Here is a 19,846-nt window from a genome sequence, read left to right on the forward strand (position 1 = left end):
TAATGACTAAAACAAAACTAAATCAAAATCGAGTACCAAAACGAATATAAACCTATTAGGTTTAAATCACATTCAATTTTCAAGAATACAATTACGATTCTAAAGACATCTAAGGTACATAATACAAAGGTTTCATAAGTTTAAAGACTGCATATATTATAATGAAAATCAGTCAATATCTCCTAGTATTGTCTGGATTTTAGCTGCGGTCTCTCAAAAATACTGAAAAGGAAAATAAGGTGAGCAGATTTAGTCTCAGCTCCAAGTTCCCATCTCTCTTCTCTCTCCCTCACCTAGTTTCTCTCCCCTAACAATTCCTCATTGGAATCTATTTGACTAGAGCCACACTCAATCCTTGCCTTCTCTCCTGCTTTCCCTATGGCTTGGCAGGCAGCCATTATCAGGAGGCAGGGAGGGAAGACAGTAGAACACAGGAGGCATATGGAGGAGGAGGAGGTATTATAATTCAGGTTATAGTAGAGAAGGTGTGGCACTTATGGAATACTCCTCAGTGCCAAACAATAAATGTCTTAGAGGACCTAGAACAAAGCAGTTAAAAGCATGGAATTAGGAGCCAGACTCCCAGGCTCTGCCACTTACCAGCTCTATGATCTTAGGCAAGTTTCTTTTTTTTTTTTTTTTTTTAAGATTTTATTTATTTATTTGACAGAGATAGAGACAGCCAGCAAGAGAGGGAACACAAGCAGGGGGAGTGGGAGAGGAAGAAGCAGGCTCACAGCAGAGGAGCCTGACGTGGGACTCGATCCCGTAACGCCGGGATCACGCCCTGAGCCGAAGGCAGACGCTTAAACGCTGTGCCACCCAGGCGCCCCTAGGCAAGTTTCTTAATCTCTATGTACCTCAGTTTCCTCCTTTATGAAATGAGGATATTACTACCATACACACCACTGTTTGTTATAAGGATTATAAGTCAAATTATGAGTCAGTTATAGCTGTAAAAGGACTTAGAATAGCACTTAGTATATAGTAAATGTTACATAAGTGTTTGTTAAATGAATGTATAAAGACATGTATATCTTTGAATTTGTATGAATTTCAGTATTTTGCATAAATCACCATCTGTCGTTATTTTTAAATAGGTAATATGAAAACTAGGGCAGATTAACCAAGGTACATTGACTATACTTTAACGAAGAACAGAAAACTATTTCATACCTCTACTTTGGATGCCAAAAACACACATGTAGGAGCCATTAATACAGGATCTATACTTTTCAGAGAATACCTAAAATAGGATAAAACAAAGTTTAATGTCATTCATATAGAAAACACTGGGAAAAAACCAAGATAATTCTATGGCAAACACATGATTCATTTATACTAAGGTTCATCAACATTACATAAGAGTTTCAAATAGGTGTAATCCCAAAATAAAAGTCCTACCTGGCATAGAATCTCTTGAAATAGACTGTAGCAGTGGCAATAACTTGTTGTCTTAATTTAAGATGTTCACCTAATGCCTGAATAACTAAAAGAAAAATAATAAATTTTTAAATGTTCTTCTGGTATCATTATAATATTGACACTGAACAGTAACTTTCACGTGGTTAAATCATGACTATGTTAATTTTTAACAAAGAGAAAAACCTACATATGCTATAAAGCTCTACTTGGATCACACTGGGCTGGTATTAGGATTTGCAAATCTGTTAAAAAAATATAGGTATGCATAAATAACAATAAAAAATATAAAGTGCCCCATAGCAAACACTATTCTTGTATTAAGAAGGTTGAATGAAAGGTATTTCCCTCTACCTTCTAAGTATTTTCAATGTTTTTATCTTTAGAATAAATATAAAAAGAAAATATTATATAGTTATCAAACTCACTACAACTTCCACTTTATAAAGTTTATTAAAAAGTCCATAGTGAGTTCTCCAAACAACAGAGAAGTAGGTTTGCAGAAGAGTGAACTGAGGGTTAGAAAGATCACGTAACAAAGCTACCATGTGGCAGAGCAAGGATCTTTTGACTCTAAATCCCCTTCTTCCAAAGCAAACTTGTAAGATAAGAATGACCAATATAGGATGTCAGCCCAAAGAATCCATTTATCCTCAAAATACTTGCTTTAGCCAAACTTAATTGGGTTTATTAACACATTATAAATGCTTAGGGAGATTAATGAACACTTTCAAACTCTCCTGAGTGTCTCTGCAATGTAAGATTCACAGACTTTAGAGCACTTAGAAAGGTAAATATAAGTTATAAAAGAATATATGTATAAATAAAAATATTAAGTAGGAACTAAAACAGCTCATCACAAATTACTATACAGAAGTTTTAATTCAGATGTAACCAACTGTACCATTTCAATTAATTTTTTTAAGTTTACCATTTGTAAAAAATATCTGTAATTTCCAATACTCTTCTTCTGAGAGAAACTTTAAGTCCTTCTGGCGTTCCTTCAACAGATCTTGTTTATCCAAAATCCATTGCAAACTAGAAGAATGAAGATGTTAAGACACGTTACAGAAAATCAACTAACAAAGTCACAAAAAACATTCTAAGACTGAACAAGTTATGAACATTCTGAGAAATACAAAGTGCAAGAAGTAACCTAGGAAGATTTTTCACATTTCTTTAAACCCTGAGAATTATCTCACTAATGAATGTAAATATACCCTGAAAAAAAATTCCAGTCTAATTTTCTTTTTTTTGTTCTTTCTCTCACTACCTTATATTGTTATTTCACTGGTTTTAAGACTATGGTATCAAGAAAGTGATGTCTTAAGCTTTTAACTGGCAGCACGTTTATTTTCTCCTAATGATACATAAAATAATGGTATAGTTATTTGGCACCAAATGATGGTGTCTTAGGTTTGAAGTGTCTTTTCTCAGTTGTTCACGAGTAACTACAGTATTTAATTTCCCTAATTCACAAATTCCCATCATGTTAAACGCTGCTTCAGAATTTATTACACTATAGCCTCCTCCACCTGCCAAGTGTAGTATTTTTAACCAGAGATATGAAATTGAAATGACCCAAAAAACTATTCTGCAACTTGCTTTTCTCACTCAGTATGTTCTGGAAGTCTTTCGATGTCAACAAATTTATTCAGCATACCTTTAAATTGTTGCACAGCATTATGGATGGATTGTTACTTGTTTAATTAACTCCTATTATAGGAATGTAGCTTATAATTTCTGACTATTAAAAATAATGCCTTAATGAATGGCTTTGTTAATTCACCCTTGCATATCTGATTAATAATACATTTAAAATAATTTCCTAGAAATAGAACTGATTGGTTGGTTTTGCTGATAACTTTGTTTTACATTGTCAGTTTGTATTCCATATGTCACACCAATTTTTTAGTTTACTTTTGAGGTTAAACATTTTTTTCATGCCTTATTGGTCAAATACAGTTTTTTGTACACTGTAATTCCAATGACAATTTTTCTAATGGAATGGTCTTTTCCACGATTAAGAGATTCTTCGCATATAATCTGCATATTATGGATAATAAACCATTTGTCAAATAAACTGCAAACATTCCCCAAGTTTAGCATGATCTTTTTTTTTTTTTTTAAAGATTTTATTTATTTAGGGGCGCCTGGGTGGCACAGTGGTTGAGCGTCTGCCTTTGGCTCAGGGCGTGATCCTGGCATTATGGGATCGAGCCCCACATCAGGCTCCTCCACTATGAGCCTGCTTCTTCCTCTCCCCCTCCCCCTGGTTGTGTTCCTTCTCTCGCTGGCTGTCTCTGTCAAATAAATTTAAAAAAAAATCTTAAAAAAAAAAAAAAAAGATTTTATTTATTTATTTGACAGAGAGAGAGACAGCCAGCGAGAGAGGGAACACAGGCAGGGGGAGTGGGAGAGGTAGAAGCAGGATTCCCAGAGGAGCAGGGAGCCTGGTGTGGGGCTCGATCCCAGGACTCTAGGATCACGCCCTGAGCTGAAGGCAGGCGCTTAACGACTGAGCCACCCAGGTGCCCCTAAAACCAACCCATATTTTAACTTTGATTTTATGCTGGTCACAAATGGGAAGACCTTCCTTGACACAAAATGATTAAAGAAAAAAATTCACCTACATTTTCTAATACACTTAAGGCTTTTTTTCTTTCAATTTTTCTTATTCCTATGCCATACTATTTTAAAACATAAGATTAAATTATTGAAATCTGATATGGAAAGTATCCCCCTTGCTACTTAGTGTTCTTTAGAAAAACTTCTCAATATTCTATTACAATTATTATTCTAAGACTTGAACTTTACAAGTATTATGTCAAGTCCCAATTGCATTAAACTTAGAGATCGAAAGAGAGAAATGCTATCTTTACAGTGCTAGAATTCAAACTCCATTTATTAAAATCTTTATGTTCTACTAGAGAATTTAAAAATTATCTTCCTATAGGTCCGACACATTTCTTTAGTTTATTCTTGTGTATTTCATATTTTACATTACTACTGTAATTATATTTTCCATCATTCATTTAAAAGAAAGCTTTCCATTTTTACATTTGTAACTGGTCACTTCATTAAACCTTTACTGTTTATAATAATTTTTCAATTAACTGAATTTTCGAGTTAGTTTTATCTCTACAGGCTGACAATTTTGTCATTTTTAGTATATCATTCTATTAACCATATTGAGTAGTAATTCAGAACAATGTTAAACAGGCACCCTATTTTCCCAATATTTCACCATTAAATATCTCTTATTCATGCTTTGATGTTCTTACCATGTTAAGAAACCATCCTGTTTTAGTCAAGAATAGATGTTGAATTTTAATAGACGTCTTTCGATGCCTTCACTGTTTATTAACAGTTTCCTAATACTAACCATATTTCAATAAAATCACTACCATTTTCTGTATTTCTAATGTAATGTTAGACTGCGCTTGTTAGTAATTTAGGATGTTTGTATCAATATTCAAAACTGAGATTGTTTTTAGTGCAACCTTTTCTAGATTTTATCAGTGTTATTGTAGCTTCAAAGAGAGAACTGGAAAGCTTTCTTTCTGTGTGACCTGCAATAATTTCAGTAGCAGATTCTCTTGAAAATGGGAAAACATTTACCCATGAAATAATGTGGGCCAGAGCATTTTTTAAGGGGTAGCTCTTTGGTAACTTTCTAAATTTGTTTTGGCTTTCAAATTTATTACCATGGAGATAACCTAAAGGTACATCTGGATTTATTTACTTTTCTGATTCCTAATTTTGTATCTCTCTATCAACCCTCTTTTCTTTGATTCAACTAGCAGTTTAGTCTACCGTTTTGATCTTCCCTTTCAAAGAACCAGCTCTTATAATTTCTGGCTATTTTTCCTTTTAATATGTTAATAAGTGTTACCTTTATTAAGTCTTTGTTTCCTCCCCCCTTGGACTTATTTCACTGTTTCCTTTTTAATATTCTTTTTTTTTTAATTATTTATTTATTTGACAGAGATAGAGACAGCCAGCGAGAGAGGGAACACAAGCAGGGGGAGTGGGAGAGGAAGAAGCAGGCTCACAGCAGAGGAGCCTGATGTGGGGCTCGATCCCACAACGCTGGGATCACGCCCTGAGCTGAAGGCAGACACTTAACCGCTGTGCCACCCAGGCGCCCCCCTTTTTAATATTCTTAAGCAGACTATTTTGACTATTTTTATTCTTTGTCAGTTATTCTGGATGCTAGTTTATAACTTTGGCTACATCCCACAGGTATGGATATATATTGATCTCATCAGGTTATTTACTTAATATTATGTAACTGTATTTTCAGTTTCCTCTTTGATACAATATCCAGAATTGATTTTGTCCTTTTTTATTTGTTACGTCTTCATTAATTCAGTCAACCACCTAGCATTTAGTGCCCTACTTTTACTGCAGTAAGATCAAAGAATGTGTTGTGCTCTACTTCAACTTTCTAGAAAATACTGTGATTCACTATGTTCTGGAATTATCATTAATTTCATCCTCACAGTCACTTACAAGTTTTTAAAAAGATAAATTTCATAAATATTTTTTTCTCACAGCACATAGTATGGAGGTTAAACCAAGAACACTTAAAAAATTTAAGATTACATTGTTTGTAAAATTCACCATTATTTCTGGTGCTAAGAAAAAAATTGTCAGGCTCATTTCAGAAATGTTAAAATGCGCATCTTCAAGCCACGATACACAACATAGTTCATGTCAATTTTCCTCTTTTACCAAAATCACCTAAAGCAATGGTTTTTGTAATCTTTTTGTTGGTTTGTTTTTCCAGAATTGACTGCCTTGTCTTTCTCACTTGTAACCTTTTGCAGATCAGGCACCTCATGATTCTCAGGAGACCTCAGTGGCCCCTTCCTCCAGGACTATTTGAATTGTGCGGCAAGGACACTTTTCAAAAAAGCACATTTAACATTATAACAATTTTATATTTCAAAAGTGAAAAAACAAGTATTATAGATCCTTCTCCCCCTCTGATAAATGTTCTTATTACACCAACAATAAGTGAAAGCATAATGAGAACATTTACCAAAAGGCAGGTAGGATCTTTTTTTTTTTAAGTTGAAAAACGGCTGTAACTTCTGATAATCAACAGCTAGCTACTTGTCAATTCTTTCTCCTTCTTTCAAAGTTTATTAAAATACTACCCCTTCTCCAGCAAATTTTCTGTATTTTAATTTTGCCCAAGCAATATTACAATGAGTAAGGCTTCTATAGAATTTCATCACCACAGAATCACTTACAGCAAGAGGAAAACCTGCTTTTCTGAAAATAGGTTTCCACACCCATTGTTTCTTTTTTCTTCTCTTACAAAGGACTAAAAACGGAATGAATAGGAATCCATCTTCTTCACAGAATCAAAATTTAAATTACTATTACAAATGCTCTCTTGGCATTAAGGTATGTTTACACCAAAATATAATAGTATCACGTTCTGTTCACCTTTCAACCGTACAGCGGAAAGCCTAGTCAAAGTTCAATTAGTCCCATCACCCACCTTTCGGCCTAAACAAACGTATTTAGGGGAAAATATTTTTAATATGACTCTAGTTCTTCCATGGTCACTAACAAAAACAAAAACTTATTCATGAAATAGGTTAAAGAAATCGGCAGTCACTGGAAAATAGTTGCTTAAAACAATATATAAGGCACAGACTAATGAAATGAATAAATTTTGAGAGCACCTGCCCTATCCCTAACCAACATACAACTCCATCTAGGCATAAGGTAATGGCAGGAAGCGATTACAGAGCAGAAAACAAGACTGATTCTGGACTCTCTCCTCGGAATACTAAATTCACTCAAGATAGAAGGTCAATGACAAAAGACTACAATGCCGACAACTAAAGAGAGCCCAGGCAAAAGCGAACCACAACTGTCCTGAAGAGCCCACAGTCCGAACTGTGCCGCACTTCCCATACCTGAGCCCATCCCACCCCATCCCATCCCAACCCACCCCGCTTCCAGGCCTAGCTTATCCAGGAATCAAGTTAAACTCCTTCCTTCCCCGGAGACCGAACCTCCTTAACCCCCCGCCCTTCCCTGCTCACACATCTTTACCCCCACCCCCGAAATGCTGCCAGGGGGCGGGGAGAGGGGAGTCGTCAGAGAAAAGTGCATCCCGCTTCCGGCCGCTGCCGCCTCCCGGGAGACCCCGCGGCGCTCGGGACAGGGGCCGGGATCCAGGCCAAAGGGAATCGCAGGCCCCGTCCTCACCGGCTCCCAAGAACAAGCCCCGGGCGAGAAGACGGAAGATCACTTACTAATGGGAGCTCTGCCAAAAGTTCCCTGCCATGGAACACAGCTTGCCCTGATAAAAAAGCACCAGCCGGCGGAGCGGCCCGCGGAGCGACCATAGACCCAACCCGCCCGGTAACCGCGCTCCTGGATCTGATCTGCTCGGCTCCGCTCCGCGGCGGCTACGGTGAGAGGAAGAGGATGGCACTCTATTCTCCTTGACGCCGGCCGGCAACACTCTACTATGTAAACCCGTTCCTATGGATAAAAGTTCCGGCCCGCCCCGCGGTAGCAGAGGAAGCCGGCGGGGAGCGGGCAGCCTGTGGCTGCACTGAGGGGGTGGGAACTAGTGCCCATAGAAGGCACCGGGCCGTCGGGAGGCTCTCGCGAGAGTTTCGTACCGGTTCCAGCCTACAGCTCGCGAGGGTTTTCTGTGAGCTGCGTCCATTCCCTGAGTTGGAGAAGTACAGGCCGGTTTGGAACTTTGTTTTTTCATTTTACAGGCCGCCACTATGGCACTTCGTTGAAGTGTAAGGTTTCCTGATTTCAGTTCCTTCTCCTGCTAGTGAAAAGAGGAACAAAACTTATTTTGTCCTCAAGGACCTACCAAAATTTGCCTGCATCAAGCCGAATAAGTTCTTAATGGAGTCCTTTTGGACTGGAATGCAAACTTTTAGAGCAGCAGTTTTCAGTGCCAGAGACTATCCGTTTTGCAGAACAGTGAAAAACATTTTTCCTTTATTACATGTGTGTGTATGTGTGTGTGTATTCACATATAAATACCGAATAGAAACGTACAGCCAAAAATGCAATAATTTAATTTTACAAGATGAAATAATCTGTATTTCCCATTTTTATTATCATTGTGACATTGCATTTATTGTAAAAATTATTCTAAATAATTGGGTACAACTGAAAGCTGTTCACAGAAGACCAATCAATGTTCTGCCAAGTGTAGCTTACTACATTATTTTTCAGCTAAGTGAAATAAGTCAGAGAAAGAAAATAGCATATGATTTCATTAATATGCAATTTGAGAAACAAAACAAATGGAGAAAGAAAAAAAGAGACAAAAAACCAGATTCTTAAGTATAGAGAATTGGTGGTTGCCAGAGATGAGGTGAGTTGGGAAATGGGTTAAAAAAGTGAAGAGGATTAAGATTTAATTAAATTAAAAGATTTAATTAAATTATTATTGTAATTTGCTTTGGTACTAATAATCTTTATTGTGAAAATATCCTTTCCTTTATTTAGTCATTCACTGTGCATCTCTTTATTTTAATTTCTGGATACATCTATTTGTGGAAGATGAGTATACCTCTAACTTATGGCAAAACATACTAGTTAAGAACTCAGTCTCTAAATTAGACTTATCAAGTTCAGGTAACAGCTCTGCCACTTACTAGTTGTGTAACTATCTTAGCTCAGACTGCTGTAACAGAATACCACATGACAACAGACATTTATTTCTTACAGTTCTGGAAGCTGGGAAGTCCAAGATCAAGGTGCCAGCACATTTGATTCCTGGAGAGAACTGTCTTCCTGGCTTGTGGATGGGTGCCTTCTCATAGAGTCTTCACAGGGCAGAGAAATAGACAATAAGGATACTAATACTATCATCAGGGCCTCACCTTTATGATCTCATCTAAACCTAATTGACTCCCAAACGCCCCACCTCTAAATACCATTGGGTATCAGAAGTTCCAGGTATGAATTCCATTCAGTCTATGCCAGTAAACTTGGTCAAACTACTTAATCACACTGAACGTCAGTTTCTTCATTTGTAAAATAGGGATAATTGTTCCAAAGCCATAAGAGTTCTGGAGAGGTTTAAATGAATCTTAAAAGAAATTGGAATAGTGCCTAGTACATAGTAAGAGCTCCGTAACTCTTACATTTTACTTTTTATTTTTTTAACTTTTAGCTTTTATTATTTAAAACAAGCTTAGATTCTACAATCTGGACTATAAAGAACTCTGTTTTCAGAGATAAGGAAAATAGTGCTACCTTGATACAAAATGTACTCTGCCTCTTAATTCTAGTCCTTGACACTTTAATCCATCTGCACTCCACAGAAAACAATAATCAAATATGTTGATTTACAATGTGCCAGCTTATTTACACCATTAGGCATTTGTTCTGCCCTGTATACCTCTAGGTCTGGAATCCCCAAAGAGTTTAGGGATTCCAGAATTCACTTTCTGGTTTCAGGTAGTCTAGAATGGCCTTTGAGAGAACACAATGTATATCATTAAGAAAGCTGAGAACCAGAGCTTAGTATTCTTATTGTCTGAAGATTCCAAGGACCAAGAAATGGCCCATTTTAAAGAAGATTCCACAGAACAAAAGAAGTCCAAATAATTGGTAAACACCTTCAGTCCAGTCAAGGTGATCCACCTGGGGAAGCCTGTCAGGATTGAGATTGCAACTAAAAGTTAACACAAAGTAATGCCTGTCAGGATTGAGATTGCAACTAAAAGTTAACACAAAGTAATTATGTTATTTTGCTTAAACAAGAAAGTAAGAAAGGAAAATTTATGGAATATATACATGGAAGTCAGAAAGATCAAATTGGCAGAGTGTATGAGTTTCCTAATGCTGCTATAACAAATCGAAATAGTGGCTTAGAACAACACAATTTTTTAATCTTACAATTCTAGAGCTCAGAAGTCCTAAATGGGTGGGTCTCACTGAGCTAAAATCAGGGTGTCAGCAGGGCTATGTTCCTTTCAAAAAGCTCTAGAGGAGAATCTGTTTTTCTTGCCTTTTCCAATTTCCAGAGGCTGCCCACATTCCTTGGCTCATAGCCCCTTTCATTTTCAAAGCTAATAATGCCAATTAACTCTCACAAACCATCACTCTCACATTGACTCTGCCTCCTCCATACTTACAGCTTGTGCTTATTATATTGGACCCACCTGAATAATCTAGAATAATCTCTTTATTTTAAATTCAACCAATTAGCAATCTTAATTCCATCTGCAACCTTAATTCTCTTTTGCTATTTAAACTAACATATTCACAGGTTCTGGGTATAAGATTTGGACATCTTTGGATGGGGGGGTGTTATTCCGACTTCGGCAGTACCTTCAGTGACTCTGGCTCACAGACTTAAATAACTAGGTTCTTCAGCAGGTATGTTCTTAGTATAGAAGTGGATACATCTTTGTGTTGTTACTTGCTAGCACTAACTCCAACTATCTCTCCTATTGATCTAAATCGTATACTTACCAAGCAATCTTCCAATAGTAATTTGGCTTTTCACATGGATTTGCCTATAGAAATATAATGCTCTCGGGGCTCCTGGGTGGCTCAGTCGTTAAGCGTCTGCCTTCAGCTCAGGTCATGATCCCAGGGTCCTGGGATTGAGCCCCGCATCAGGCTCCCTACTCTGCGGGAAGCCTGCTTCTCCCTCTCCCACTCTGCCTGCTTGTGTTCCCTCTCTCGCTGTGTCTCTCTCTGTCAAATAAATAAAATCTTTAAAAATATATATATAATGCTCTCAGCAGCAAACAAAAATACCTGATCAATTTGGCAGTTATCATTGTCCATATAAGCCAATAAATTTATATTGGGTTTTTAATATATGAATTTCTCTGGGATTGATTATTGTGTGTCCACACTTAGGAGATGATCTAGATATGGTAAGCTGGCAGCTCAGGTTTCTGAGTCTGCAAGAATGAAAGTCAGATCTCCAAACCCTGAGGAAGTCCATCTGTCTCAATGGCCTTCCCAAATGATTGAAATATGACTTTAATATACTTTTCTCTTCAAATCCAAACTCAGAATGGATCTTACCATCTGGCTATGAACTAAATGCTCTCTTCTTCCATTACATTGTTTATTCCTGCAACACTAGCCAATTCCCTTCCTTCTTTTCATTCACTTTTACTTTAAATCTACATATTTTAATTAGACTCTTTTGGTTGTGAAAGTTACTTCCAGAAATTCACAGTTCACTATAAAGAAACATGATTGACACTAGAATTAAACCTAGAAAACTGTCCAGAATTGAGGCTTATTTCTCTCTGTGTGTTTTCTCTGTTTTTTTGTTCCCAACTGGCCCATACAGTCTCCCCACTCTGTGTCTGCTTCATCATCTCTGCTCACTGTAACTTTAGTCTGTATGCTCCAGCTTTTGTCTACATCATAAACTTTCCACTTCAGTTTCACTTTACTTCATTTTCTACTTATTTCTTCTATTTGCTTGTCTACATAGATAAAGGTCACACAAACAAAGTATTGTCTAGAGGTAGCCTTGATTAGAATGACCGTGATTGGCTTAGAGTGGTGAACCTTAACCATGACTGTACCTTAGAATTGCTTCGGTTGCTTCGAAAACATTTCATTTCTCAAACTCTAACCTCAGGCCAAATGTCTTCTGTAGAACAAATACACCTATCTATATTTATATCCTTGTGTGCTTATTTATATTTGATCAAGAAGAAAAATGTGGGAGAATATGCATCAAGGCATTAAAATAATAATGGGAATTGATGGGAAAGAACAGGGACACTGCTAGGGTGTGAGGCTTTGAGTAAAAAATTTTGTGGGGTCTCTTTCTCTATAAACATTCTGATTAAAAAATGTACTCCACTGTAATCTGTAAGGCTAAAAACAAAAAGACCTGTACATAAACATTGTACTCTGATTTGTAGATTTCTCACAGGACTATAGATTAATAATTCTGAACTCGGTTTATGTGCATGCTGAGGTTGAACACATAAGTAAAAATGGATAGTATATAATGCGAGCCAGGTTTCTCATTGTCAGAGAAGGAAATTACAAATCATCGAGGGAAGAAAGATAGAATGAACTCTATGCTAATGGATTAGAATCAGTAATTACAGGGGCGCCTGGGTGGCACAGCGGTTAAGTCTGCCTTCGGCTCAGGGCGTGATCCTGGCATTGTGGGATCGAGCCCCACATCAGGCTCCTCCGCTATGAGCCTGCTTCTTCCTCTCCCATTCCCCCTGCTTGTGTTCCCTCTCTCGCTGGCTGTCTCTATCTCTGTCAAATAAATAAAATCTTAAAAAAAAAAAAAAAGAATCAGTAATTACAGAATTCACTCTGCTCATGTATATCTACAGATAGGTATGGAAGAGGTATACATAAGTTTGTATGCATGCATCAGTATTCATATGCATGTATATAACATATATATTTTTTAGTTTCATCTGCTGAGAGGAGTTGAAAGCACTGTTACCCAATTGTAATGAGCACACTCACATCCGCATCTTGGTTTATAAATACCACTCTCCAATAAAATGAACCTAGGATCCTTGGAGAAATGGCTAATTCTAAGACTGAGCAGAGAAAATACAAGGTGGTCCTGATTCGTAGTACCAATGAGGGAAGAAAGAAGTGCTCCAAAACCAAAAGATTGGGACTATGTCAGAAGAACACAGGAGTCATCCTGCAAAAGACCCCAATAGCCTAAGCTGAAACAATGTGAACAAAAACAACAAAATAATGTAGTATTATTGTACATAACAAAATACATATATTTGAATCCATACTGATATATAATTTAATAAATGGATAAAAAGAGATCAAACTTTTTACTGAAAATTCCACACAATATATGTAAATATTACCTGCCCACCATAAGACGGAACTTAATCCCTCTACCCTTGAGTATGAGCTCAACTTAGAGGCTTGCTTCCAAAGACTGGATTATGGAAAGAGAAAAATAGTAATTCTATAATGGAGATAACAGGCAAACACTACTTTAACTGAATGATAAAAATTAACAACAGCAGTGACATGTCATGTTGATAGTATATATTTCTGACATAATGTTATGAGAAGAGCACTTTACCTCTGTGGTCCTCCTTCCAAAGGCCCATAGCCCCTATAACTAGTCATGAGAAAAAGCATCATACCCAAATTGAGAGACTTTCTATGGAATACTTGACTAGCATTCTTCAAGCTGCCAAGGTCTTTGAAAACAGGGAAAGACTGATAAATTGTCACTGACTGGAACGAACTAGGAAGACTCAATAACTAAATGTAATGTGGTACCCTGGGTGGGATCCTGGAACAGAAAAAAAAGCATTCGTGAGAAAAATCTGAATAAAGTGTGAAATTTAGTTAATAGTAATGTACCAATATTAATAGTAATGTACCAATATTAACCTCTCAATTTTGACAAATGTATCATGGTTATATGAGATGCTAAAATCAGGGAGAGAGAACTGTGTAAAGGATATACAGAAACTTTCTGTACTATCTTTGCAATTTTTCTGTAAATAATTCTAAAAAATTTATTGTAAAAATTATATATGTACTCTAAATTACAGGGCCCTGAGGCATGGACTAGAGCAGTATCTCACCTGATTGAATCTAAGGGCAGTGCTGGTTCCTGTTTGCCTTGCATGTGCTTGGTGGAGGCATGGGCATGGCCAATGCATTAGAGGAAAAATCCACTGAGAGCTTCTGGGCAAGGTGTTTACTTGTCTTAAACTGTAGCATTTGGAGGGAAAAAAATCAGTCCCTTTGTTGCTGCTGATTATTGTATCTGTGTGTCAGTGGTTCTTAACTGGGGATTATTTTGACCATCATGGAACGGGATTGAAGGGGACTGAAGACATTTTTGCTTGTCACAACTGTGGGGCGGGCACTCTGGGCATTTCTTGGGTGGAGGCCGGGGATGTTGCTAAACATTCTTCAGTACACAGGACATCCCCCCACATCAGTGAATTATCCAGCCCCAAGAGTGCCAAGGTTGAGAAACATTATTGTATTTTTCTTTTCTTCTTTTCTCTCTTTCTGATGTGATAGGAGGAAGGATATCGAGGAATATAGCCTGTAATGAAAGGCTTCAAATGGTTTATGGGACTATTTATTTAACTAGAAGTGATCAGTGGCAATAGTGGAGGCAAGAGAATCAGGTACCCATGGTCAGTAAGGGAATTGCCTTGGATAAACTAACTTAAAAGTTTAATTTGAAAGCCATGGTTCAGTCAAACTGTAAGAGAAAACACTTGACTTTGGTGAGTTATTGCTCTGATGCTCTCTCTCCTTACAAATGATAAACATAATAATGATTAGAAACACTTTTATTATGAGTTCTCTTTTTTTTTAAAAGATTTTATTTATTTATTCAACAGAGATAGAGACAGCCAGCGAGAGAGGGAACACAAGCAGGGGGAGTGGGAGAGGAAGAAGCAGGCTCCCAGCAGAGGAGCCTGATGTGGGGCTAAGTCCCATAACGCTGGGATCACACCCTGAGCCAAAGGCAGACCGCTGTGCCACCCAGGCACCCCTATGAGTTCTCTTTTAAATTCGCCTTATCTGGGGCACCTGGGTGGCTCAGTCATTAAGCGTCTGCCTTCCGCTCAGGTCAGGATCCCAGGATCCTGGGATCGAACCCTGCGTGAGGGCGCCTTGCTCTGCGGGAAGCCTGCTTCTCCCTCTCCCACTCCCCCGCTTGTGTTCCTTCTCTCACTGTTTCTCTCCCTGTCAAATAAGTAAATTTTTTTTAAAAAATCTTAAAATTCACCTTATTGATTACAGAAATCCTTATTCAGTTTCTGGGGGATCAATTCTTGACCTTCTATTTATGTGAAATCAAATTCAGCCACCTGAAACATTATCATATGTACATGTACATATTTTATTAGTCCTATTAACAAGCCTGTTAAGTAGATAATCTGCTCTTTTTATAGATGACAAAACTTGGGCTGAAAAGTTAAGTGAGGAGCCAGGTCTACATATACAGTATGGTGGAGTGAGGATGAAAACCAGTGTGTGCCCGGAGTGTGTATGACTTCTCTGTCATACTGATACTGCCAAGAAGGAACAAATCAGCTATGTGTCAACACTGAATATATTAAGGACCAGCAAATATCATACTCCCAAAGGCTCTCACACCACAGTAGACACTTAATGACTAGCAACCCCTCAATAAATATGTATTGATTCACATTTTTTAAAAATGAGCTTGTTGAAATATAAATATATGGTTTAGGAATGGCACGCAGAGCTCTGAGCTAAGTAAGCATCAGGCTAAGATGCTAACAAGGGTTCGTCTATGAACTAATCACAGAGCCTTGGACAAATGACTTAATTTATCTAAGGCTCAGTTTTCTTTTCTTTTTTTTTTTAAGATTTTATTTATTTATTTGACAGAGAGAGACAGTGAGAGAGGGAACACAAGCAGGGGGAGTGGGAGAGGGAGAAGCAGGTTTCCCACCAAGCAGGGAGCCCGATGCGGGGCTTGATCCCAGGACCCTGGGATCATGACCTGAGTAGAAGGCAGACGCTTAATGACTGAGCCACCCAGGCGCCCCTAAGACTCAGTTTTAAAATCAGAATAACAATACCTGCTGGACCTACTTCCCAATGTTGGGACCATATACAGAGTTCTTTGGAAAATGTAATTTGTTGAATAACTGAAAGGCTTTGAAGTCCCAAATTCTGAATTTAAAGAAGCCCATTAGATAGAGAACCACTCCTTTGGAAAAACCAGCTCAACCCTACTACACAGAATTGATTATGGTCTAAACCTACCTCAACATCCCACCACAAATCTGGCTGATGACTTCATTCTTCCATTGGATCCTACTTCTCTGAACCTGTTTTTCTGACTTTTTCACTTGATTCCATCACCCCTCCATCCAAACTAATCAACTTCTTTTCCAAAATTACTTTCTGGAGCTGAAGAGAAGAAAGTATGTTGCCCAGAGTTTAGACTCTCAGGGGCATTGTGTTCAAAGAACACAAGAAATTTCTGTCCCTTTTTCTTACCCCAGGCTGTGTGAATCATATTTCTTATTTTCTCTATATTACCATGTTTTGACATCTTAAAAAAAATCCTCTGGCTAGGGAGAGACTGCCCTTCCCAGGGTCAGCCAATTCGCAGAAATTGCAAAGGGTCCAGCCCGGGGCATGTCTTTGTTATGCAAACTAACCAATCCAGAGCCAGACCTCCTTTACCTGGCAATTAGACCCCAGGAGGCAATAGTCCTTTGCCTCCATCATCCAGGACCAAGTGCCAGGCAACTAGGAACCACCCATATAGCCTCAAATCCAAGGAAATTATTCAAACTAGCTAATCTTAAACTGTTCACCCTGCCCTGTCTTATCTTTCCCACAGGAACCCAAATAAAGATTCTCGCCTAAACACACTGCTTGCTCCTTTCCTTCCTGACCAAAACCTGGTGTTCCTCCTGTGGCCTTGTGGGGTGAGCTGTGCCTCTTGTTTCCAGGAACTGTGAGTAACATTAATTTTCTTTCAATAGGATTGAGCTCTCTGTGTCATTACTTAGTCACCTTTACAATAAGATGTAGGCATAGAACACAGGCTCAGCAGATCTTTTCGAAGCCAGAGGCTAAAGTAGCTTAAAAGAAAGTGGAGTAAACAGTATTAACAAGACTTCCACTTCAGGAAGAGGTGGTTGGGGTGAGGATGTACTTATTTTGTGATTCTAATTTCTTTAATTATCAGTCCTTAATCTATGTTAAAACAGTGAAGAACTCATATGACTTAAACTTACAGTTTCTTTGTAAGAAGGGAACATGGGCCATAATGTTAACCCCACCATTCTTTTTGTTTGTTTTTAATCTTTGAGCTGAACTCCTTTCTCTTCATTCTCTTTCTTCACTTTATTTATTGTCTTTGTCTTAGTGTCATGAGTGTAGGATGACAGATTTACATTTAGACCTTAAAGACAGACCTCTCTCCCTAGTATATAAAATATACTGACCATTTTAGCCCATTCAGAATGTTATAACAAAATACCATACACTGGGGCAGCTTAATAACAGTAAATATTTATTTCTCATAGTTATGGAGGCTGGGAAGTCCAAGATCATGACACAGATAGAGAGCTGTCTGGTGAGACCCTACTTCCTGGTTCACAGAAGGCAGCTTGTCTTTGCCTTGTGTCCTCACATGGCACAAGGGGAAGGGATCCCTTTGGGGTCTCTTATAAGAGCACTAATTTCATTCATGAAGGGGCCTCTCCCTACCTAAGTACCTCCTTAGGGCCTCACCGCTTAATACCTTCACACTGGACGTTAGGTTTCAACATATTAATTTTGGGAGGATACATTCAGACCAGAGCATTTAATACCATAAGAAAGTAGGTAATTTGCCCACAGAATGCAGAGCGGATCACTGTAGGAGATCCCTCCTGTCATCCTTTACCTTATTCCCTTCTCCCTGGAAACACAAGAAAGAGGGAGGGGTGGTTCTAGTTTTATCTCCCTGACCCTGTGTTCCTTTCCTGTCTCCTTTTTGAGGTCACCTATGGAAAGGTGGCCCAGAGGTGCCATCTTTTCTACAGCTGCTCTTGATACCTAATTCTTCATTCATTCAACTAACGGTAAATAGAAGCGTGCTGAGGCCAGGTGCCTGGTCTACGTGGTTCAAGTCAATATGGGGGCCTGGCACATAATGAGCATTCAACAAACACTTGTTAAATGAATGAACCATTAATTTACTGAGCGTTTCTGTATGTCGGTTACAGCTCTAAGAGCTGAGAATAGGGACGTTATGGCTACGCCGCGCTTTCTTTGGAGGCTGACACTAGGGAACAAAAACAGACGCGAAGTACTGGGCCTAACAGAGGGAACTCCCTCCCGGCTGAACCTAGAGCAGAGCGGCGCTGGGTGGCGTGCGCGTCTGCTGGGTCTGTGTTGGGCCGGTTCATGCTTCTCCGGCTCCCGCAGCGCAGACCGATCTGCAGCGCCAGTAACAGACCCGGGAAGGCTTAAACGCCAGATGATTCCTCCCGACGGACTCGCCTGCGGCGTTCCGCTCTCGCTTCCAGACGCCTCCCGGTGCTCCAGGGTTCGGCGGCACACACCTGTCAACTGCCTCGGCCCAGCTGCGCTCAGTCCTGCAGGACTCCAGGGAGCGATGCCCTTACCCCGCCTCCTCCATGCTGCGGACCAGAACAGCAGCAGGGCCTCAAAGGAAAAATCCCCCCCAACAAAAACAAAAACAGCAAAAACTCCCAAAGTTCTTCCTCGCGACCTCACCTACTTCGCTCTGCGGATCAGGGGCGGATTCGCGTTTGACGGCAGAGGAAGTGCGTGAAGCGCAGCCTAGAGGGCAGCTGGGGCACTGCGCAGCCCGGGGCCGCTTTCCGCGGTACCCCGCAGGGTGCTGGAGCGGCTGCCGGGAGGTGTATTCGCTTCGGTCGGGAGCGGCGAACAGAGGCTGTGGTGCTTCCTCTCCCAGCCTCAGGTTGTAGCTGGAGCCAGAGAAACCTGTCGTGCCCAGGAGCCAGTGCCACGGACAGAATTCCAAAGAAAACTTCAAGTTCTTGTATCTTACACCCCAATGGCTGCGAGAGACCCCGAGGAGGGGGCGCGGCGGCGGCGGCGTGGGTGCCGCCGGCGGAAGCAGCAGCAGCCGGCGCCGCTAGCCGGCGGGTGTGTGAGTCTCCTCCTCTCTGAGCCAGCTTTTGCTAACCTGCCCGGCCTCGGAAGCCCAGGGAACATACTATCTTTTACGTAAGAGTTCTGAAGCCCTATTACATACTCTGCCTGACATCTCCAAACACTGCCAACGTTAACATAGTTGCGTGGCGAATTCGGGGGGTGGGGGTGGGATTAGCAAAGGAAAAATTAATTTCTCACTAGGTTTATTGCATCTGTACCCTCCTGTCACTTGTGTCTTTCTTGAGGATAATGTTAGACTTTACCAAATACTTCAACTGACAATTGCAACATTTCCACCTACAAAAGTTAATGAAAAAGCCTTCCGTCTCGATAAGCATGCTTTCTTGCTTGTGTTTTGAAATATACAGAATTATATTGCCCACCGTGGATTCAGGAAACCAATCACTACCTTTTATAGTCACAGTCATCGATTTTCTGTATTTATCCTTAGGATTGAATACTTAAATTGACAGCCCGTTTATTCAGCTGTGGTTTTAACTCTTTGAATATTTTACACATTCAAACCTTTTTTAAAAAAAGAAGTAAATAATTATGCTGCAAATAGTCTTTGGAGTCCTCCTGGTCTTCCTCCAGGAACTGACTGACATGCGCTAAATCCTTGACCTTGGTCTATTTTCTCCCAAACATCAAAACCTGGGTCTGATTCCAAACGTGAGCCTGGGACCGTGAAAGTGAACTGGACAATCTTTTCCTGCACGTGATCCTGTCTTTCTTTGCAAGGGTCACCAAGCTCCGCAGACCTTTTGAAAACTGT

General features: G+C 39.4%; 1 protein-coding gene and 1 long non-coding RNA gene across 5 annotated transcripts in view; one reads left to right on the forward strand and one right to left on the reverse strand.

Moving 5' to 3' along the window:
• Positions 1–7,904, reverse strand: part of CCNC (cyclin C) — a 39,084-nt gene extending 31,180 nt beyond the window's left edge. For 2 of the 4 annotated variants that reach the window (XR_004628590.1, XM_034670892.1), the window contains exons 1-4: positions 7,704–7,884; positions 2,354–2,460; positions 1,405–1,489; positions 1,177–1,246 (exon numbers count right to left, since the gene is read on the reverse strand). Coding sequence is in view for 3 of the 4 variants with exons in the window: in XM_034670892.1 (XP_034526783.1) it covers positions 1,177–1,246; positions 1,405–1,489; positions 2,354–2,460; positions 7,704–7,735 (294 nt within the window). In the remaining variant the exon portion in view is untranslated. Of the gene's footprint in view, positions 1–1,176; positions 1,247–1,404; positions 1,490–2,353; positions 2,461–7,703 lie in introns of all 4 variants that reach the window. The other 2 variants (XM_034670894.1, XM_034670893.1) reach the window with 2 other exon arrangements.
• Positions 7,905–7,995: 91 nt separating this feature from the next.
• On the forward strand, positions 7,996–16,896 carry LOC117804240. Its single transcript, XR_004628591.1, has 3 exons — positions 7,996–8,207; positions 9,154–9,384; positions 16,778–16,896. It is a non-coding gene; the product is annotated as an uncharacterized LOC117804240 (long non-coding RNA).
• Positions 16,897–19,846: the final 2,950 nt, after the last annotated feature.

Source organism: Ailuropoda melanoleuca, chromosome 10 (assembly GCF_002007445.2).
Source record: "Ailuropoda melanoleuca isolate Jingjing chromosome 10, ASM200744v2, whole genome shotgun sequence".
NCBI classification, from domain to species: Eukaryota; Metazoa; Chordata; class Mammalia; order Carnivora; family Ursidae; genus Ailuropoda; species Ailuropoda melanoleuca.